At 42.9% G+C, this 24441-nt stretch overlaps 1 protein-coding gene across 2 annotated transcripts in view; it reads left to right on the forward strand.

Moving 5' to 3' along the window:
- Window positions 1-24441, forward strand: part of LOC109401442 (glutamate [NMDA] receptor subunit 1) — a 416903-nt gene that overhangs the window by 247417 nt on the left and 145045 nt on the right. For both annotated transcript variants that reach the window (XR_009999508.1, XM_062861071.1), the window contains exons 5-6: window positions 1648-1756; window positions 1811-1866. Coding sequence is in view for 1 of the 2 variants with exons in the window: in XM_062861071.1 (XP_062717055.1) it covers window positions 1648-1756; window positions 1811-1866 (165 nt within the window). In the remaining variant the exon portion in view is untranslated. The remainder of the gene's footprint in view (window positions 1-1647; window positions 1757-1810; window positions 1867-24441) is intronic.

The following is a 24441-nucleotide window of genomic DNA, read 5'->3' on the forward strand; positions in this document are numbered from 1 at the left end:
TGGAAAATTCACAATAAAAAAATATCTAAAAAGTATTAATTCAAAAAGTGCAATAAATAAAAAAAATTATCAATGAATGTCAAAAAAACGAGCAATAAACGTAGATGCATTTTGAGCCAAAAAAATTATATAGAACATGCGGCGAAGCCGCATAGAGGATTGAGGAACTGAGGCGTCAGAAGGCCGCCGAAGTTTCCGATATCCGATGCACCGCAACTGCATCGATTCAGTTCTAGGCAAACCACAGATCCAAGTATTTGCCCGGTATAATGCAAACATAGATGTTATCCCTTTCATAGGTCCAACGAGCGATAGCGAGTTCGGACAGCAAGCAATTGCTCGGTAAATTGCAATCATAGTTACGCAAACTTTTCAGTCGTTTCAGTCATATATAGGTGCGATTCAGCATTTCACTGTCTCATACTTTCCTGCGTTTGTTTTTCATGGGTAATTTCGTCATTTTTTATTGCATTTTTTGTATTTGTTATTGCTTTTTCGATATTTTTTATTGTGAATTTTCTAATTTATTATGGAAAAATCGGATTTATTTATGGAAAATTCGAAGTTATTTGGTGGGAAAAATGGCTTTTTTTATTGCAACAGTTGATTTATTCATTGCATTTTCGTCATTGTTTATTGCATTTTTAGTATTTTTTATTGCTTTTTCGATATTTTTTATTGTAAATTTTCTAATTTATTATGGAAAAATCGGATTTATTTATGGAAAATTCGAAGTTATTTGGTGGGAAAAATGGCTTTTTTTATTGCAACAGTTGATTTATTTATTGCATTTTTGACGTTTTTAATTGCCCAAAAATCAATTATTTATGGACTTTTTTTATTTATTTATGCATTTTCAGTGTTTGGACGAAAAAGTGATCAGTGAACCACTCGGCAGTTTTTCTTCCCTTCTGTTGGTTCTGTTTCAATTACCAAGCGGTGTATGTTCTCTCGTCGAGTCGCATGGTTCACGAAGGAACACAAAGAGGATACTCCGATATAAACAAGCTGCGGCGATGAGCGGGCATCGCTAAGTGTAACACTTACCGATGATCGCTCATCGTTGGCTTGGGGCAACTGTGAATAATCGTTATTTTCATCAGTTGCGTTTTCGCTTTAAAAACGTGAAATACTATTTAATTTAACTGTATTCATGACGTTGCAGGTTGTGTAGTCACAATAAAAAAAGAATTATGGCAATACAATATTCTTACCGAATGCATCGCTTTCATTAGCGTCATCGAGCATCTTCTCTCTTGATTGCGCTCTCGTATCGAACCGGGCAAGAGAATGAACAGCATTTCGGAGAGCGTTCCCGAGCATGTTGGTTCATGAAATGTTACATTCGCGAATGTATCACTTGCTGAGCATGGACCATTCAGTGGTTCGCGATAAAAATCCACACACTGTGCATTTTCTTATTTGTTAATGGAACTTTTGTTATTTATTACTGCTTACACCCCTGTTTCTTCACTGGGATTTTTCGAATTATTTATGGGAAATTTTGTATTTATTATGGAACGTTTAATTGTCTGCCATTAAGTATATAAAAATTGCGTGACAGACGGGGAAGGGGTAAATTCTAGTAGTTCCGAAAAACTATGGACGTAATAAATGTGATTTATGTAAATGTAATTTATTTTTCAGGATGCAATATATGTTCTAGCATCAGCTATCAAGGAAATGATAACTCATAACGAAACAATTACTGAAGCACCGAAAGACTGCGACGATACAGGCGCCGTGTGGGAATCAGGTTATCAAGCAGTGAAATGATCCTATATGCTCTCTAATCTTTCTATTATTTTAGGAAAAAAGATGTTCAACTACCTAAAAACAAGGCATATAAAAGGAGAAACAGGACATGTAAGATCATTTGTCGATATGAATAACAGCTGCGTTCAAGTACTTGGATCGTACTTGTTCGCTTGGTCGCTTCAACTTGTTAATACTTTTCAGCCCTCAGTGCCAAAGCTACTTCGAGTACCTCCAAGCTGCTTTTCGCTCAATGAATACTTACACTATTTACACATTTTCATATTTTTTACCATTATTTCGATGAATGTGACAATGGCGTCGTGTCCGCATGTGTACACATTAGACATGTTCACATTTAAGAAAATGTCTCGAATCAAGTAAGTCTCGGTCAAGTAAGTACGATAATTCCCATGCTTCCCACCATCCCCCCCTTTCACGATGGATGATGGCGTGTAGCATGGCTTCCAGCATTTTTAATAACACATTCGTCTTGAGAGATATAACATGACTACAGATAGTAGAGTAAACTGAAATAACTAATGTCGTTTTCGTTTTTGCGGTGGTGCTACACCGGTGTAGCACTTTTGCACCGAAAGTGTTCGTTTTTGATTTTCGTGCTGCACCGGGGTAGCACTTTTTCTGCACCGCTCATGATAGTGCAGCACTCAGAAAATCGGGAGTGTAGCAGTTGTACACCGCGTCCACCAATCAGCGTTTGCAAAGTTGTCAATATTTTGGTTTTTTACACGCACACCAATGCAACTACACCAAAAACGTTCGTTTTTTCGCGAAAAGTGTAGCACCAGCCTCCTGTCATGCGGCCATGTTCCTGAGGTCAGCATCAAAATCCAGGAACGATTATTGACTGTGGCTGAATCATATCAATAACAATTATAAATTTTATGTAAACTTTATTCCCGTGACGAAGACGAGCTGATACTACTGTGCGTTGCGCGAAAATTTATAAGCGCAAACGCTCGTATACCTCCGCCTGTACTGTAAATCGTTTTGGTGTTTTCGGCGCAGTATTCCTTAGCACATTCGCACACTTATTGTAGAAGACACCAGTATGATTAAACGTACGGGCGGAGGTCTATTAGCGATTTTGCACCATTTTCGCGCTAGATTTTCTTGCAACGTATAATATTACGACTTCATTTTTAAATAAATAATTGCGAAATTAAAAATCATGTTTTGCTTAAACTAACGATTATAAAAGGTGAAAAAATAAATGGTTGTGAAAAAAAGTTTCGCCGCTTTTGATTTTTGCTCCTGGAATAATGTTTGTTTACAAACTTTGCGCTGTCATGGGGAACCAAGCCGCCGAGCCGCCGCTATTGTGTTCAACGAGGCGGCTGGAAGTGGGAACCAGAGATGTTGGCTCGTTATTTTCCTGTGGGGCAGTATTGCGGTGACAGGAGGCTGTGTAGCACGAAACGGTGTAGCATCGCCGCAAAAACGAAAACGACATAAATAACGCTAAGATGAATCCATTGTATCCAAACGAACTGTCAAAATCTGTATCCAAACGAGCACGACGTCACGACTCCGACAACATCAATGGAGCCCATGACGTAATATTCCCTCGTCGCACTTTTGAAAATTACTAGTCACACGCTTGAAACATTTCACTCAGTGATGTCCGCAGATGAATGGGTGACAAAACGTCGAAAGACAAAACGTCGAATGCCAAAACGTCGAAAGGACAAAACGTCGAAGGGACAAGACGTCGAAAGGACAAAACGTCGAAAAGTGTGTAACTGTTCTCAGTTCAGTGTCGATTTTTTTTTTGAGATTTGTGTGGATCGATTTAATCCTGCTGATAGCCTGAGAGGGGTGGCAATACGGTAGATCCATCAAGATGGCAGGATGACGAACTAATTAACGGGGACACATTCATTATGTCTCATTAAATCGGGTTACTGCCCAAGCGCTGAAGGTCAATGATTCATTTTGCACTCTATGATGCTTCAGACCCGAGTTGAAACCACCAGCTGTGTAAAGATTATTGTGTGAATACTTGGCATTGTTGTGCTAGTACCATATTCTGGAATACCGGATGAATTGCGGAGAAGGACAGCCGTAACCAAACCAGACGCCCTTGAAGGAGTAATGCGCCCGATGATCCCCATCGCCACCCTAAAGGTGTCAAAGATCCGGCCGACGATAGCTAGAGGCCGCCATCGTAGCCACCCTGAAGGATGTTATGACGTAATGCTGAAAATTTGTGGAAGGTGCCACTAGCATTGTGCCACTCGCAGTGTTACATTTGAACGCAAATTGATCGCGTTGAAGTTCAAAAACGGCACGCTACGATCAAACATATTTAACCCATTTCCGCCCAGTGATCTATTTATAGATCAGATGCCTCAAACGCCCAGTGATCTATTTATAGATCAGTAGCTCTTGCGATAACTGCGGAGAAATGAAACATTTTGGAAGACTGGTGTCTTCAGCAAAGTTGTTGAGAAGATCAAGGACTCTTCGATAGTACGTAATTTAGTACGTATTCGCTCCAGTAGGTGGCACTAGTGGTCACGAAACATTGTGCTTTGACAGGTGTTTCGTCAACAGCCATTGCCAATACTGTCGCCCTCGTATCTTGAGAATCAGACTACATAGAAAAAAAAATATATTCAGCAAAGTTGATCAGGACATCAAGAGCTATCCGATAGTGAGCTAGTTGGTTCTAGGTTTATCCGCTAGGTGGCGCTAGTGAGTCCTATAAAATTTAAACCTCTGTATCTCGAGAATCTGACTACATAGAAGAATTTAATCTTCGGCAAGGTTGATCAGGACATCAATAGCCATCCGAAAGTGAACTAGTTGGTTCTGGGTTTATCCGTTAGATGGCGCTAGTGGGCTCTAAAAAAATAAACCTCTTCATCTCGAGAATCAGACTACATAAAAGAATTCTGTCTTCGGCAAAGTTGATCAGGACATCAACAGCTATCCAATAGTGAACTAGTTGATTGTAGGTTTGTCCGCTAGGTGGCGTTAGTGAATCCTAAAAAAAATTAAACCTCTGTATCTTGAGAATCCGATTACATAGAAGAATTTCGTCTTCGGCAAGGTTGATCCGAACATCAATAGCTATCCGATAGTGAACTAGTTCGTTCTATGTTTATCCGTTAGGTGGCGCTAGTGAGTCCTTAAAAATTTAAACCTCTTTATCTCGAGAATCCGACTACATAGAAGAATTTCGTCTTCGGCAAAGTTGATCAGGACATCAATAGCTATCCGATAGTGAACTAGTTCGTTCTAGGTTTATTCATTAGGTGGCGCTAGTGAGCCCTAAAAAATTTAAACCTCTGTACCTCGAGAATCCGTCTACATAAAAAAAATTCGTCTACGGTAAAGTTGATCAGGACATCTACAGACAGCTATTCGATAGTGAACTAGTTGATTGTAGGTTTGTCCGCTAGGTGGCGCAAGTTGGCTCAAAAAAATCTGATTTTTTGTATCTTGAGAATCAGACTACATAGAAGAATTTCAAAATCTCGTCTTCGACAAGGTCGATCAGGACATCAAGAGCTAACCGATACTAAACTAGTTGGTTCTAGGTTTATCCACTAGGTGGCGCTAGCGAGTTATAGAAATTCTTAACTTCTGTTTCTCATCAACCAGAGTACATAGAAATATTTTGTCTTCGGCAAAGATGATCAGGACATCAAGAGCTATCCGATAGTGAACTAGTTGGTTCAAGATTTATCCGTTAGGTGGCGCTAGTGAGTCCTAAAAAATTTAAACCTCTATATCTCGAGAATCCGATTACATAGAAGAATTTTGTCTTCGACAAGGTTGATCAGGACATCAATAGCTATCCGATAGTGAACTAGTTGGTTCTGGGTTTAACCGTTAGGTGGCGCTAGTGAGTCCAAAAAAATTTAAACCTCTGTATCTCGAGAATCCGACTACATAGAAGTATTCTGTCTTCGGCAATCTCGATCAGGACATCAACAGCTATCCTATAGTGAACTAGTTGATTGTAGGTTTGTCAGCTAGGTGGCGCATGTGGGCTCTAAAAATTCTGAACTTCTGTATCTCGAGAATCAGACTACATAAAAGAATTTCGCCTTCGGCAAAGTTGATCAGGACATCACGTGCTACTCGATAGCGCACTAATTGGTTCAAGGTTTATCTGCTAGGTGGCGTTAGTGAGCCCTAAAATATTCAGAAATGTGTATCTCGAGAATCAGACTACATTGAAAAATATCGTCTTCGGGAATGTCGATCAAGACATCAACAGCCATCCGATAGAGAACTAGTTGATTGTAGGTTTTTCCGCTAGGTGGCGCAAGTGGGCTCTAAATATTATGAACTTCTGTATCTCGAGAATCAGACTACATAGAAGAATTTCAAAATTTCGTCTTCGACAAGGTCGACCAGGACATCATGAGCTATCCGATACTGAACTAGTTGGTTCTGGGTTTATCCACTAGGTGGCGCTAGCGAATCATAGAAATTCTTAACTTCTGTTTCTCAACAACCAGACTACATAGACAATTTTTGTCTTCGGCAAAGTTGATCAGGACATCAAGAGCTATCCGATAGTGAACTAGTTGGTTTTAGGTTTATCCGTTAGGTGGCGCAAGTGGGCCCTGTGGGTGCTAGTGAGCCCTAAAAATTCTGAACTTCTGGATCTCTAAAATCAGACTACATAGAAAAAATTCGTCTTCAGCAAGGTAGATCAGGGCATCACAATCTATCCGACAGTGAACTAGTTGGTTAAAGGTTTTCCCGCTAGGTAGCACTAGTGAGTTTGAAAAATTCTTAGCTGCTGAATCTAAAAAATTAGGCTTCATAGAAAAAAATAGTCTTCAGCAAAGTTTATCAGGCTAATGGATAGTTAGCTAGTTCATATTAGGTTTATCCGCTAGGTGGCGCTAGTGAGCCCTACCAAATCTGAACTTCTGTATCTCGAAAATCAGGCTACATAGAAGAACTTCGTCGTCGGCAAAATTGATCAGTACATCAAGGGCTAACGGATAGTGAACTAGTTGGTTCTGGGTTTATCCGTTAGGTGGCACTAGTGAGCTCCAAACATTCTAAACTTCTGTATCTCGAGAATCCGACTACATAGAAGAATTTTGACTTCGACATGGTCGATCAGGACATCAAGAGCTATCTAATAGTGAACTAGTTGGTTGTAGGTTTGTCCGCAAGGTGGCGCAAGTAAGCTCTCAAAATTCTGAACAAATATTGATAAAGTAATTTTTACGATGAAATAGAACTGCTGAATTTGGCTACTGATTGATAACAAACCCAGCTAGGTATCAAACAGCCGTCTTATTTCACTAAATATAATACTGAACAAAATATAGTATAGTTATCAACTTGAACTAATTTGTTATCTTTACTCAGGTTCATTGTGACTCTCATCTCAAAGACATTCGTTTGGGTCGAACGTGCCTCTGGAGCCGACCTACTGATTGATCGGCTTTATGCAAAATAGCTGTAGATAGATAAATTGAACGTAATTTGATCAACTAGCGCCAAGCAATTTGGTTAGAGGCCGAAGACTTGAATGCACAATGGTCTATTCACAGATTAGTAAGTATTGCTAATACCGTGGAAAATGAAGCATGTTGCACCGTCTTCCATTCTCCTCTCTTTTTCGTGCTCGTTTAGGAGAGTTATTATCCGATGATGAATGGGTTGGTTTATGTTTTCCCGTTAGGCGGCTTCAATGATTCTTAGAAATTTTAACTTGTGTATTTCGAGAATAGAACTACATAAAAGACTGTGGTCCATATAACCACAGCTGTAAATTACGTAATCCGTAAAATACGATCACGCATCATCAGTGGAAATTGTTTCCACTGTGAGCTTCGGAAGAAGCTGAGATAGATGAGAATGAGATGTTGATTCATTTCACTCATTTATTTAGTATAACAACAAGCTCAAGATAAAACTAAATCAACAATATTTCTCCATAATACACGATTCGTGGCTGCCTTTCTCCATCCTCGGTCACGCCCGATGCTCGCCAAGTCACGCTCCACCTGATCCGCCCATCGCGCTTTCTGCGCTCTACGCCTTCTTGTGCCAACCGGATCTGTCGCGAACACCGACTTTGCAGACATGTTGTCCGGCATTCTTGCAACATGCCCTGCCCGTCATATCCCTCCGGCTTTGGCCACCTTCTCGATGCTGGATCCGCCGTAAAGTGCAGCGAGCTCGTTGTTTCATCCTTCTCTGCCACACACCGTTTTCCTGCACCCCGCCGAAGATCGTCCTTAGCATGCGTCGCTCGAAAACTTTGATTGAACTTAGATAACGGTGTGTGGCGGGAGAGGGTGAGCCACGTGCTCGCAAAGCCAGAAGGATACGGTGGGCAGTATATAATACTAGAATGCCGAACATCAACCCATTACATATAGAAATTACTAGAATGATGCATATTGAAATGCCTAAAACTGTTGAAAACTATCCATTGATAAGCTACTAGCAGATAGTTTTAGTTATTACTAATGTAATCCATTTCTGTCACATTTCAAACTGGAACTTTTTTTTATTAGGAGAATATCAACTAAGATCAGTCATCTAAAATAGATTTACATAGCTCATATATAAAAATGCAGTGGCATACGTGGGACCGCGCATAACTTGCGAAAGAAAGGTCCGATTTTGATCGTCTTAGTTTTGTTCTGTTAGTTTTCACCCAAGGAAGGTTTATGAGGCAAAAAAACATGGAAAATATAAGAGTTTTTGAAAATCCATCATCCATACATTTTGTGACCGAGGTCTTGGTCTTGGATAGAAACTTGAAACGTCAAAAAACGCAGTAGGCAAGACAAAGTTTGCCGGGTACAGCTAGTAGCTCATAGAAATAAGGTAGCTGAGCAAAAAAAAATATATATTTTTTCAACGTTTCACGTGCATATGCCCCACTGTGTATTAAAACGAAAATTTCACCGTAGATTTCCGTTTAAATGGCTGCAATAACTTTCTTTTATGGAGTTGAGGTACTCCAGAAAAAATCAGATATCTACTGTGATTGTGGCATAATTCGGGCGTTAATGGGTTAAACATTGTTCAGTTCAAAATTTGGAACGCACGTGAGCTCGAAAGTAAACGCAACTTGAGCAAGAACTGCACCCGCAGAATGCCAACATGCCAACATGGTACCCTGGTACCTGGTAAACTGAAATGGTCATGTTTCTACCATTTTTTCACCGATTCTAGCAATCTTGGGTCGATTCGATTCAGAAACTCACCCTCAATTGAGAGGGGGAACCGGTTCGGTCACAGTGGATTACCGGAAAATCCGGATTTCACTGTATGCCCGATGCCAAAATATCCCACTTCATTGTGGCGCATAGTTTTGCGCAACAACGCATGTATGCAGATGCGTCACAAAGTCCTAGGGCAGCACCTTGGTCAGAACGCACATTAGATTTGATGACACATCCAAGCTCAGTTCATTTTTGGCTCCGGTTTAGTTCAATTGCAACACTGGTGCCAGTAGAAGGGGCTCCAAATAAGTAAGAGAAGAAAAGGCCGGGAAATTCCGGGAATAAATAATGTTACATACCTACACTTAACGTGACGTGATGTGAGTTTTTATATACGACAGTGCGAATATTCCCTACCCGCGAAGAACTGGTCAAGAAACATGCCCACTAGCGTGGTTCAAAAAATCGTTTTTGCTCCACACCATTTATTCGATTTATAACCAGATTCTATGCCTTTTTCCAAAATTTGAGCTGAATTGATTGAAAATTGAGAGTGCACAAGCCCTTCAAAGTTTGTATGGGAATTACTATGGGAAAAGGACGTTTTTCATTCAATTGACCGTAGCATTTCCCCAAGTACCCTAGAGTGTTAGTTGACCTTTGGTACTCCTAGGATACTCTATCAGCTACAACTTTGTCGAAGACCACGTTGAAATCGGAGTCCTCATTAATTAGTTACCGATTTCTATCCAACTGGAGAAACTTTAGCAGTGATCATTCAGCTTCCCAGCAGGCAACATTGCTGCACATGGCGCCAAAGATAGCATACATAAATCATGGCTACTATGCTTCAAGGCAAATTGCAGTGATGCCCATCGAAAAGTGTAATCATCATGATCAAAGATTTTCATTCTGGATAAAAATCAATAATTAATTAATGAGGCGTCCGATTTTAAAGTGGTCTTCAGCAAAGTTGTAGCTGATACAGTATCCTAGGAGCATAAAAGGTCAACTAACACTCTAGGGCACTTGGGGAAATGCTACGGTCAATTGAATGAAAAACGTCCTTTTCTCATAGAAATTCCCATACAAACTTTGAAGGGCTTGTGCACTCTCAATTTTCAACCAAATCAGCTCATTTTTTGGAAGAAGGCTTAGAATCTGGTAACGAATCGAATAAGCGGTGTGGAGCAAAAATGATTTTTTGAACCACGCTAATGCCCACCCTGAGCTGTTGTTTCAGGAGCCTCAGGAAGGCTCCCCTCTGAATTAGTTGGCAGATACAAGTGAAAGAATGAGTATCCTCTAAAAGAATAAAGAACTCACTATTTGCTTAGATTACTCGTTTTCGACGTTTTCGACGTTTTGTCCTTTCGACGTTTTGTCCCTTTCGACGTTTTGGCATTCGACCTTTGAGCATTTGACGTTTTGGCATTCGACGTTTTGTCTTTCGATGTTTTGTCCCTAAGCCCCGCAGATCTATGTTCACTCTACTATCTATAACATGACTATCTCCTGGAAATTTCAACTTCTAGAATTACATCAATTCATGCTTCCCAGGCCATTTTGATTCCAATATACAGATTTTTTTTACCACTTATAACGAAACTCAATTTATTACTGATGAAACTTGCAAGAATTGTACAAGTATGTGGTGGAGCCAATACCAAAATGACGCTCTAGCATGTTTAACATGCACACAACATGCTTCCAAGTTTTTTTTACTCTTGACGACCGCCTCCATTAGGCAGTTGCGTCGGCACATTTATTTATATAGGGTATGTGTGACATCAGTAATCTCACGCTCCTATATTCATCCTATTCGAAAACAAGCGATTACGGCACCGATTGATTCCGTTCTTTTTGTTGTCATGGGTGCTCACTTCTAACAAAAAATACAAAAATAAGAAACAAAACAAACAATGCTTCAATCCTTTGTTTTTCGAAGGATGAAAATGGGAGCCACATGCTTAAGAAGGGAACCAATACCCTATACATACACACATATGTGCAACCAACCAGGCGAAGCTTGAAAAATATCAATAACATGCTCCGCCTCTACAAGCGAAGAAAGAGAAACAGCGTCTTCAACGCTAAGATTGTTAGTATTTAAGATGGGTAGGATTTGGGAAGATCATCAGTTTGCGTTTGTATTTTGGAGAGTGAACATCAATAACCACTAGTTAAATAAAGTGTTCCTGTTCTTTCTTGCATCCTGGTCAAAGCAACCCTCCTGAGCAACCTCCACCAAAAGGGAAGAAGGAATTTCCCACACCGTACAGTACACTCAAGAAGGCTTCCTCCTCGGAGCCGTGTAGCACCAAAAGTTTTGGCTTGTGTGGATTTTTCCTTCCGTCCTTTTCAGGACAAATCGAGTTATTCGGATCCACAAGATAGCCACCGTCGCTCTTGCGAGAGCACCCTTGAGAGTTTTTCAGAAGTGCACGGTTTCGAGGTTGGACAGTTTTGTGTTTCCTCCTGGAGCCCGGCTAGCGCTCCAACAGTATGTATGAACGACTTTTGTGGAATATGATAAGCTTTAATTTGTGGCTCTGTGGTCGTGCGGCTAGGGTCACCAAGCTCTTATTCACATCGTGCTGAGGAGCGTGGGTTCGATTCCCGCCGCAGCTGTTAGGAAAAGTTTTCGGCTGTACCACTGGGCGTTGCATGCTAGTCCGTTGTCTAGTGCCGTGCTTCCTTCAAAGAGCGAAAAGCTCACTGGAAGCATTGAACGTGTCCGTGTCTTTAATTTCAAGCTATAATCGTTATTGTTTGTCTTTCCGTTCAATAGTTATTATTTTTTAAAGTGTGGAAAAGCCCGAAATTGTCAAATCGATTTGAAGCATATCTAAATCTTTATCAATCAAACTGGAAATTTGACCAGAAGTTCCTTTTAGCATAAGAATTATGATACTTACTTGACCGGTGGGATTAGAGACATTTACTTAAATATGAACAGGTCTACTACACATGTTGTTGGAACTGAAGTTTCGTAAAAAGTATATTTGACAAATATTTGTAAAATAAGCTTTTCGTGCTTACTTCCTTTTGCTCGACAGAGCGGCCTGGAGCAGGGTACCTCCACTAAATGTCAGACTTTTAGTTTGAATTAATTTACGAAATTGGGTAACTTACACATTTTCGGCAGTTTTGCTCTCTTCGTCAAGGGTTTTTGTTAACCTGTTGAATTCAGAATTGGTATCAAATCCATCCCAACCAAGCTGAGTTATATGCCTAAATATCAGGCAATTTGGCCCACAAAAACCCCTCATGACGAAGGGAACAAACCTGCCGATATTTTTTTGCAATTTTATGTGACGTTTAATAATACAGTCAGGGCTTTTACGCGGAGGATACGTTGAGTATGCGGCAGGAAAAAATGCGAAAGTGGTTTTTCTACTTCAAACCTCATGTTCATCCATTTGGCGTTAACTAATCTATGTTTCAACATTCTCTAACAGGCTAATTTTATAAAAAAAAATAATTCAAAATGTTTACAAGACTGCGCCTGAAGCTGAATACAATAAAAAATTTCAAACCACTTAAAAGTATGTACACAGATCGCTAAATTTTATATCTGATAAATCAATTTTTTGAAATTTTCTCTTCAATATCATCATATACATATATGTGATTATTTCATCTAGTATGTGAAGCTCCATGGCTCTGGATTAGTGTGGCCTGGTTTTTCATCGAATTAAAGCGTATATTTTTACTGTTTCAGCCATTTTGCCTAATGATACCCACTTTATGGGCTTACATTATCCCATGTTAAAAATCAAATTTTCCTTTTTTTTGCACCGTATTCGACCCCCTGCAGATTTTTTTTTTTGTCTCACCACAATATGTTCCCACCAGTTTCAGCATACATTGGTTCGTTTCGCTGCTAGAAATTTTAAGCGTCGGTTACACTTTTTGGGTGGTGCATGGAATAACCGGTTTGTTTACTTGCTACTTTCTTTGGTGTTTGACGTGTGAACAAATATTTTAGACGATTGAACATTTTCACGGTATCTATACAGCAAAGCAAGATGCAATATATTCATTTTTATTTTTTTGTGCTAGAATATATCGATTGATACACTGTCATGAAAAAATAGTCATATATCCCATATTCAGCGTGTGGTAGCGCCTTGAATTTTTTGCATTTTTCCTGTAGCACCCTGTACCGCATAAAAAAACTCAGGACATGTTTAGGAAACACTCTATTTTGCAGGGTAAACAATGCGATAGTTAAAATTTTATCTCCATACTATTTACTTCAACTAAGGTACTTTACAGTCTACAAGCCGATTTTGCAATAAAATTTTATTTTCCATGACTTTTAATAATGTATGTTTTTCAACAATGTGGGTAAGACGGACTCCAGTTAGCCTAGTGGTTCAGGCTATGGATCGCCAATCCGGAGACGGCGGGTTCGATTCCCGCTCCAGTCAGGAAAGTTTTCTCGACTCCCTGGGCATAGTGTATCATTGTACTTGCCACACAATGTACAAATTCATGCAATGGCAGGCAAAGAAAGCCTTTCAATTAATAACTGTGGAAATGCTCAATGAACACGAAGTTGAAGAAGGCAGGTCACGTCCCAATGTGGACGTAGATCCATAAAGAAGAAGAAGAAGAAGGGCAAGACGGACTAGTAGGGTGGGTAAGATGGACACATTTGGAAAATTAGCTAATAAGCCATTAATTGTGTTAAATGATGTTTATTGCCGTTTATACTCGGTAGATCAATCATAGTAGAATCTAAATTTGGCTTTAAAATCTATTTTGGAAACCTCCATACACTCAACACTGATTGTTGGAAAAGTAGTTGCAGCAGTCGCCCGAATTATCCAAAATCATAAACTTTATTGACAAAATGAAAGTTATAAATTATTAAAAGAAAAAAGTGGACAGTTTTCTATTGTTTCAGCAATCTAATAAACTTACGTTTAGTAATTCACTACAGTTCAACAGCGATACGTTTTGAGCATCCCTTGATTTCTTTGCACGGCTATATATCACATGGTTATGTGGAATTCAGTAATCAGTAATAAGGTGATATTATAATGTTTAGTTGCTTACCGTTATCGTAGGCATACGCAGATATAGTGTGTCAATAGTGATATTTAGTCCTAGTTTCTCACTAACTCCTATCGTAGTCGTAAGCTATATAGACCAAAACTAGTCAGTATGGAATGTATGCTATTTAGATATCATCTCACCTTAAACTTAATTCAATTTCACTGCTTAAGCAAGCAAGGATTTCTAGGACCCATATAGGATAAGTAGATTTTAGATATAATATAACTTAGCATGAGATAACCACTAGTTTTAGGATATGAAATTGTAGCAGAACTTTGTTTTCTGTTGAGGTTCACGTTTCTCTTTTTGCTGGTCATCGTCGAATGACAGCACGACTGGCATCGATGACGGGCGGTGTCATTCAATGGTAGACCTTCCTCGGGTAGCGCTGATGGTAGCAGAACTACAAGGGGCTCGCAGATCGATGGGCGTGCTAACAGTCCCTCCCGAATGCGCAGAAGGTCCTCCTGATGCGTATTGGTCCTTGACGTCTACCGTCTACGTCGAGCACCGCGAGCTTCACCGCAGGACGTTCATAGATACCATGGCTAGTTTGAACGGTAGCGCTTCTTACTTGTCCATCTGGTCCTGGTCGGGTTGCTATTATGCGCCCTAGTGGCCAGCTGTTACGGGGAGCGTTAGGATCTACGATAAGTACAACATCGTTGACGTGGATGGGTTGCACCTTCGTAAACCACTTGGTGCATCGAGTGATCACGGGTAGATAATCCCTCAACCATCTTCTCCAGAATTCGTTGGCCATGGCCTGCGACTGCTTGAAGCTGTTTCGGAGATTAGGTGTCAGAACCGGTGATTCGTCGTTGTCTATTGGGATATCTGTCAGTGGTCTTGAATTGACTACATTCTCGATCTTCACTAGAGTACTGTGTAGCACTTCATCGGTGGGTGACCTTCTCCATTGCAGTTTTCGTAGGTTGGACTTCACGCTTCACGCGTATGAGGCGTTCCCACGCTCCGCCCATGTGCGGAGAGGCTGGTGGTGTTGGCTCATTGCCAACATGTATGAAACGTAGGGGTCGAGCCAGCAGAATCAGCCCTATGCCGAAATCTGCAAGCTACGCGCACTTCACTACAGTCGGCTCACTGCCGACGGCGATGACGAGATGACGATGGAATGGAGCTAGCAGTCCGTCTGCACATTGCCGACTACCGCTGCCCCAGCACACACTACGAAAACTCGGCTCACTGCCGACGATGCACTGCGGTGGCCCACTGCCACATACACACACGTACTCACCAGAACGACACACTGCCGCTGATGCGGACGACAACGCAGAGAGGCCGACGACGACGCGACTGTGGCAGTCCTATACTACCACACGCGATCACGAGGAGGACGAATGCCGACGTTGCTTGGTCGACACTGTGCTGACTCACTGCCAACACATGCACACGATGACGATGATCACTGACGATGACGACTGTGCTGACTCACTGCCAACACGACACGAGGAAGCTGTGCCTGACTGGCACACACGAAGACGACGACGACGACTCGCCCACTGCCGACGCGGTACAGTGCCGCGCTGCGCTTGGTGCCGAAGCAAAATAACTGTTTCTCGCTCACCCTGCGAGTAGCATCGCTTACCGTAACTCTCAAGTGGGTGGCTCTGAAAAGAGCCTTTGGAAAATTAATTCTCGGTAGCGAGCCAAGATGCTGGGTGACGGAAACCACGACGATATCGGACACCACGCAGCTGCGCACTGCAAATCAAACTGGCTGGGCACTCCGATGGGCAGAATCTCCGTCGAAATAAGAACACGGTTTTCACTTTAACTATACTTTACTTGTTCACTGGTTGGAATACAAAAAACTTCTGAGCCTACGGCTCGACCCACACCTGCTTTTATACAGTTCGTTCAAATTAGCTACTATTTCGTGATTGGCTGAATTCTCCTTGGCCCTGATTGGCTTGGTAGTTGACGGCATGTTACGGTGGCTGTACTTTTCTTCTCTCGCGTTTCTCGTGGCGTCCGCCGGCTGTGGGTAGACATCTCGGATGGCAAAACATGTTGTGACGTGCTGATAGCGAAGCGCGGATCAGCCAGCCTGCGTCGACGACAAATCTTCGCTGTTGCGAACATCCTCCCTCGGGCGATCGATGCCGGAATCCTGAGGCCCCCCAATGTGACTATTGTCTTCTGTTGGAAGAATTGAAATCTTAGTTATCGGTCGTCTATAAACAGCATTTCCCACCTTAATATCGACCACCCTTACAAGATTATCTTCCCCAGGGTAAACATGAACAATTCGTCCCAACTTCCATTGTTGGGGCGGAAGAGTCTTATCTTCCAACAAAACCACTGTACCTGGACGAATATTCGGGAAGCGAACGAAGTTCTTTCCCCTAGGCTGCAGACTTACCAGATAGTCGTGCACCCACGACCTCCAAAAATGTTCCCTCATCTGTTGCAGGTGCTGCCATTTCGACAAACGGTTCTGATTGAGGCCTTCATAGGAGGGTTCAGGAACGGCCGTCAACGGGCGGCCAATAAGAAAATGAGCTGGAGTGATTACTTCACCCTCAGCGGGATCGTCCGAATGCGAAAAAAGAGGTCGCGAATTCAAAATGGCTTCGACCTGCGTTAATAGGGTATACATCTCCTCGAAAGTTAACGGAGTTCCTTTGAGGATACGCTTCAGGTGATATTTTGTGCTTTTCACTGAAGCTTCCCACATCCCGCCGAATTCAGGAGCATCGGGCGGAATAAAATGCCAGCTGATTTCCTTACTCTGGCAAAACGTCTCGATCTGGTTGACAGATGCATTCTCACGAAACAACAAATACAGCTCATGAAGCTCGGCTTTAGCCCCACGAAAATTGCTGCCATTGTCGGAGTGAATCTCACGGACCATTCCCCTGCGACTAATGAACCTTTGCAACGCAGCAATAAAGGCAGCAGTTGACATGTCCGAAACAAGCTCTAAGTGGAGAGACTTCCACCAAGTAAACGAACACACATAAATACGCCTTGACATGAACAGTTTTCCGACCTGCTTGTCTGATCAGGAAGGGCCCTGCGTAATCCACTCCGGTGACCTCAAACGGTGCGGATGGCGTTACGCGGCCTTGTGGCAAGTTGCCCATATACTGCGCCACACCTTGTGGCTTCACCCGGAAACACTCCACACACCCCCTGGTTATCTTTCTTACAGCAGAACGAGAACCCAACAACCAGAAGCGTTGACGAAGAGCTGACAAAAGACCAGACGGACCAATGTGCAAATGTTCCAAATGATATTCGCGGATAATCAAATCGGTGAGTGGATGCCTTGGCAAGATGTATTGATGTTTGGCATCAAACGACATTCGTGACTTCTGAATACGCCCACCCACTCGCAAGGCTCCGTTATGCAAAAACGGGCCGAGAGCTTTCAACCTTTTAGATGGTTCTCCATTCTCGACTCTTTCGATTTCTTCAGGCAACGATTCGTGTTGAATCACTAGCACAATTGTATGGAGAGCAAATCGAAGCTCGGAGACGGATAGAAAACTACTTTTGACACGATGCTCCGGATTCTTGATACGGCAATTCTTTAGAAATCGCTGAACGTAGGCAAGAACACGTTGAAGTTTACGCAGGGATCCGAATTTCTTGAAGAGTGGAAGATCGTCGCAATTCACTACGGGCATTGCCATGACCGAAGCTGGTTTCATTTCAGGCATCAAATCATCAGGAAGTTGATCAAGAACTGTTGATTCGTACCTCCTTGATTGGAGAAACGGAGGTCCTTCCCACCATAGCGAGTTTTCCTTCAAAGTGCCGGGGAGCTGACCGCGGGAGATCACATCGGCCGGGTTGTCCTTGGACCTGACGTAACCCCATTTATAGAGACCGCAGTCCCTTGATATCTCCACCACACGATTCTGAACGAATGGCTGCAATTTCGCTGGCGCCTTTTGCAACCACGAGAGGACAATCTGACTGTCCGACCAAAGAGAAACGGAGGAGAACTGAACTTCCAAAGTCGATTGAACCTTCTTGACCAACCTAGACAGCAGCACGGCTGCACACAGTTCCTTTCGAGGAATTGTCAACTCTTGAAGAGGGGCAATCTTAGACTTGCTGCACAACAACCTGACGACACAGCGATCATTTGGGAGAATACTGCGAACATACAGGCAGGCACCGTATGCTATTCCTGAAGCGTCTGCGAACCCGTGTAGCTCAAGAGACTCATACGCGGGACCGGTTACTGGTCTCGGAATTTTAATGTCACGAACGGCTACGAGCGAATTACGAAGGCGTAACCAGTCTCTTAGGAGGTCATCAGAAAGAGACTCATCCCAGTCTATTTTATCAGCCCAGGTTTGCTGCATCAAACGCTTAGCTAGAACGGTAATTGGGGCGAGTAGGCCTAGCGGGTCAAACATTTTCGCTACTTCAGAGAATAGCTGGCGCTTCGTCACAGCTGAATCTTCGGACGAAGCAGACTGACAGAAAAGAAACTCATCGCTCCTCGGATTCCACGTTAATCCGAGAGTCTTCATCACCTCATTTGCCGACAGATCATCAAGAAGAACTAGTTTCTCGCGCTCATCCTCAGGGACATCCTGAAGAATCGCTTCCTCGTTGGCGCACCACTTATGCACCGGAAAACCACCCCTGGCTAGTAACGTTTGGAGCTGTTGACGACATTCAATGGCTTCTTGAATGGTTTTCGCTCCCGACAACACATCATCAACATAGCAGTCCTCTTGTATAACGCGAGCTGCAAGAGGGAAACCGGCTCCTTCATCAACACTAAGTTGAACAAGCGACCTGGTTGCCAAGAACGGAGCAGCAGATGTACCGTACGTAACAGTCACTAACTCGAGAACCTTGACGGGATCCGTTGGGTTGGACCGCCAGAATATTCTCTGCAACGAGGTCTGTTCAGGATCAATCAAAATCTGCCGATACATTTTTTGAATATCAGCGGTAAAGACGAAAGGATGTTTACGAAATCTCAATAAAATTGACATCAAGTCGTTCTGAACGACGGGGCCTATCTTCAACACATCGTTGAGAGATACTCCAGACGGCGGTTTCGCCGACGCATCAAACACAACCCTTAACTTTGTGCTTGTGCTCGACGGCCTGTAAACGGCGTGATGCGGCATGTAGTACTTCAATTGTCCAGGGACATCGTGCGCCTCAACAACTTCTTTGCAGTAACCAAGAGATTTGTACTCTTCAATGAAGTTAGAGTACTGCAGACGGAGCTCGGGATCCTTCAGCAACCGTCTTTCGAGAAAGAAAAAACGACGAAGGGCCAGTGAACGATTATCAGAGAGTTTGTGTACATTTTCGCGAAGGGGTAGTTTCACAATCTACCGTTAACATCACGTCTATACGAGTTATGGAACAATTCCTCACACTCTTCTTCTTCTCCTGTGGGAGTGGAACAAACTTCAACCTCCTCAATCTCCCAAAAACGCTTGACTGTCTCGTTGAGCGACTCGATAGCAACGCAACTCACCTGTGTGACATTGACCATCCTAGCTCAGTCTCACGCAACTCGGGAAGACCCTCAGCAAGAACGATATGGCCTATCTTCAAGAGCTCAAAGAAATGACCCATCCCGATCAGTATGTCTACCGTGGCAGGAACATGGAAATTAGGATCGGCCAGCTTGATATTGGAGGGAATATTCCACTCAGAAATGTCGATTGACTGGGACGGCAACGGATTAGTGATTTTCGCGGTGACCAAGCACTGAAGGATTGTTTGATAGTCGCTGTACTGCGAACGTAGACTCACATTGACCAGACAGTTAGACTTACTGCGGGTGGAGCTGACGCCGACGATATCGACATTCACAGGAAGACCATCAAACCCTAACTTTACGAACATAGAGGTAGAAAGCAAGTTCGTTTGAACCCCACAATCTAGAAAGGCTCGGCAAGGCACAGGATGACCAGATTTATCGAGCAGATGCACCATAGCAGTCAACAACAAAACATTTGGGAGTGCAACGCTCTGTGAACACGACGAAGACACAGTAGCTGACTGAACAGAATCTGTATTCGAGGACTGCGGCGGAGCAGGGACTGGCTTCTGAACGGCATCAGTCGGCTTCGGAGCCGACGCGGGCGGGTTCACACTTTGATCGGACTTAGTTCCATCATCGTGTAGCAAGGAGTGATGCCGCTTACCACATTTCGAACAACGGTTTTTTCGACGAACAATTGACAGAATTGTGCCCACGACGAAGACAGTTGAAACATGAACGAGATTCCTTCACTTTACTAACGCGCTCCGAGATGGAAAGCTTACGAAATTCAGGACATTGATAGCTGAAGTGCGATTTTCCACAAAAACTGCACGACTCGTTACTAGCATCCGGCGTTGCCGAGTGAACTTTGATGCTAGCAGGTTTGACACTAGACTGAGACAACTTCCCTGGTTGAGATTTAGCGGAAGAGGGATTGTCCACCTCACACCGCTCCAAAACGCGACACTGATCCTTCAGGAACAACAAAGTATCGTCCAAATCAGGCAAATCACCATGGTTGAGAGTATGTTCCCACTGCTTTCGTGTTGCAGGGTCAAGACAAGACACCAAAATTTTGTTGATTATCAGTCCAGCGGTCGCTTCCACTGGCTGTTTCATAAACTTACGACCCTCAACGTTCCGAGTACAGGTATCAATTAACTCCCTCAGTTCCCTGTGAGATTCCCTGTTCATCTTCTTCATTCCCAAAAGGTCGGAAATGTGCGTATCAATGATGATGCGAGGATTTTCGTACCGTTCGGATAAAATCGTCCACGCATGCTTGTAATTGTTGTCCGCCAAAGTTTTGGAATCAATGATCCCGGATGCGGCACCAATCAACGACTTTTCAAGATGGTGTAGTTTGATGGAATCGGAATCCGATCCCTTGCCGACGATGTCTTCAAACATCGCCTTGAAACGAGGCCAATTTTCATACTTCCCATCGAAAGTTGGGATGGGAGCTTTAAGCGGTGCTTGTTGGATGATGATTCTGGATGAATCGGTTTGTGGTTGACCAACATTAGAATCACGAGGATTCTTTTGAAAGGCTTGCATAAAGCCTTCCAAACGAACAAGAGTTTCCGTATGAATCCGATCAAACTCGTTCAACTTTTCATATTGTTCATCGAGTTTGGCCGGAGGAACAAGCCTCAGCACCTTCTTGTGTAAAGCGGTATATTCCGCGTAATGGGTTTCTAACTTTTTAGAGAAAACTTTAAGCAAAGGCACACTCACCTGGGAGGGGTCATCCTCCACTCTCTCCAACGTATTGAAGATTGCGGTGACCTTACCCCTTACCTGCCCACGCTGATGAACGAAGGACTTCACATCTTCCATGGTTGGCTGCTGGCTGCTCTTGGTCGGTGAATGTTGCACGGACATCAGAATTATCGATGCGGGTAGATCGACAAATCACTTTTCGAATTTTCGGCTTTGCGAGGTTTCACTGTCGCTTTCGGTTCATTTGGTTTTCTAAGCACACATCAGTTTCTCGGATCGGATCGGTTTCAGTTCTTCGTTTTCGGTTTGTTCGTAGCACTAGCACTTTCGATCCACAGAGTAGAGTTCACATTCAGTTCAATCACTTTGCACACTTGTTCTTTCGTGGACTGTATTGTTCTTTACGCACTTATCCGGTTCCGATGGACCACAATATGTTGGCTCATTGCCAACATGTATGAAACGAAGGGGTCGAGCCAGCAGAATCAGCCCTATGCCGAAATCTGCAAGCTACGCGCACTTCACTACAGTCGGCTCACTGCCGACGGCGATGACGAGATGACGATGGAATGGAGCTAGCAGTCCGTCTGCACATTGCCGACTACCGCTGCCCCAGCACACACTACGAAAACTCGGCTCACTGCCGACGATGCACTGCGGTGGCCCACTGCCACATACACACACGTACTCACCAGAACGACACACTGCCGCTGATGCGGACGACAACGCACAATGGTCGGAAAAAGATAAAGTTCGGCCAAAACTCTTTTTATGTGTTTAATCGAAGTTATAGGTTGCCTAGATATGGTATATAGTGTTTTTAGTGTTTAAAAAGGGGTATTAAGGGGTATTCAAAAATTACGTAATTTCAATAATTTCAAAAACAGTGAAAATCAGTAAACTCCATATTTTTTGCGTTTTTTGATAGAAAATCAATTCGGATTTAAATGAATGATCATCTTTCGATCAAATTCAATCAAGTTTTTTTTTTCAAAACGTGTGAAAAATGTGGAAATATAAATTTTATTTCAGTAAAAAATGGAAAAATAACGTAAAACATATGAAAAAACATGACTTTTTTAAAAAGCTCTAATTTGAAAAACTGCAAATTTCTGCAAAATATTTAAACATTTTTAGGCAGCTCTAAGCATGATATTTAAGATGTACTATTCGAAATTGCGGCGACACGTGACGACACGAACCGTTTTTTAACTTAAAAATTCCCAAAATTTCTAAGGTACAATATATAAAAATTTGAAAAGTTTTGTGACATATAAATTTTGCATCATTCGTGCATTCAAACAGTCCAATAACAAGCTTTCATATGCTGGATAACTTAAAACATATATTCCATTCTCAAAATATTATTATTTTACTTTTTTCGAATAATTCATTTTGCAATTTTATGACTTAGGCCACTTTGGCAGTAAAAATGTCATTGAAATACAAAAGCTGGTATTCTTTTAATTAATAATCATAAAAGTACAGTACATTAACTTTGTTATAAGGTGAAATAAAGTTTAAAATTATCAATTTCGTTTTTTGGGAGTTTTGGCCGCCCCTTTGTATGGAGCCCGACCAATGTGCAACGCAGAGAGGCCGACGACGACGCGACTGTGGCAGTCCTATACTACCACACGCGATCACGAGGAGGACGAATGCCGACGCTGCTTGGTCGACACTGTGCTGACTCACTGCCAACACATGCACACGATGACGATGATCACTGACGATGACGACTGTGCTGGCTCACTGCCAACACGACACGAGGAAGCTGTGCCTGACTGGCACACACGAAGACGACGACGACGACTCGCCCACTGCCGACGCGGTACAGTGCCACGCTACGCTTGGTGCCGAAGCAAAATAAATGTTTCTCGCTCACCCTGCGAGTAGCATCGCTTACCGTAACTCTCAAGTGGTGTAAGACTTGCTTTCTTGCCCTTACCTGCACTTGCCCGGCAGGGCGGCTTGGAGCAGGGTACTTCCAATAAACTTTGGATTTCGGATGGGTGATAATGGGAAAAAAGGAAGAAATATTTCAATTTAAAACTCTATTAATCTACTTCTGACCTTAATCTCCTCCCTTGCTACGTCCTTGGTCGACGCTCGATGACACTCGTTGGGGCCCTTCGATGATACCGGCGACGGTGGCAGGTCTGTTCGGCGGCTTGCCGGCTCCCGCACGGGATATGCGGAGCTTCTTCCTTCTTCTTCCACTGCACTACTCGTTCTTCTTCTTCACTTTCTCCTCACTGGGCTTTTGGGACCGCCGAAGCGGTCGTCCTTTACTTTTAGCTAGGGGGAGGAGATGAACTCCTTTGTCGAACCCCCCCTAGCGACGCTGGTGTAAATCACCGTACTACCCACTCGCCGTGGATAGCACCGGCAGAAGCCGCAGTTTCTTACCTTAGTTGGTACGCCCCTTTGTACCAACTAACTTCGTCCTTCTTGACGGTTAACTGTGGAGGCGAGGTACTCAATTGGCTGAGCCTCCACAGTAAGGACGGTGGGTATTTTCCGGGTCCTTGACGGTTAGCCGCGGGAAGCGAAAAGATCCTTTGCGCTTAGCTTCCCAATGGCGGCGACCCAATACCCAAATCACTGCACTAGCACAGCACTGTTCTTGCACCGCGGGTCGACACTTTCCGGGGACACTGTCTCGTACTTGTCACTCCCGGCGACCTGGGAACAACCTTCCAGGTGGAACTTACAGCGATCCTTCAAAAAACGGCGCGCGCTGCTTGGCGATATCGAAATTTGCATCCGAACCCTTTCGCGGTACAAAACAATCTCTCTTTTTCAAAATGTCATCCTCCGTCCAGAAAATCGCACACCACCTTGCCGCCATCTCCTACCACCGTGCTCGACTTGTTATGCTGTTATGTTGCGCCGCTTTCTTTGCAACGGGAGGAGAATGGGACCTAACTTCATTTAAAACCCTATCTAAATCTAAACTATAATTTACTACCTAACATATTAAAATGGAAAAACCTAACACCAAATAAAATCAAACATGAAATAAACAAATTAAAATAAATTGTTCATCACGTCAGTGGTGGTGTATGTTGCCAATTCAAAACAAAAACATTACTCTGAGTATCAACAACGGACTATATACAAACTACTCAGAGTACACGCAGTGACGAAACTAGACAAACTGGGTTAATTGTAACACGCAGGTTACAATTCCGCCCACACCGCGGAGAAAAAAAT

This window comes from Aedes albopictus, chromosome 3 (assembly GCF_035046485.1).
Source record: "Aedes albopictus strain Foshan chromosome 3, AalbF5, whole genome shotgun sequence".
Classification (NCBI taxonomy): Eukaryota; Metazoa; Arthropoda; class Insecta; order Diptera; family Culicidae; genus Aedes; species Aedes albopictus.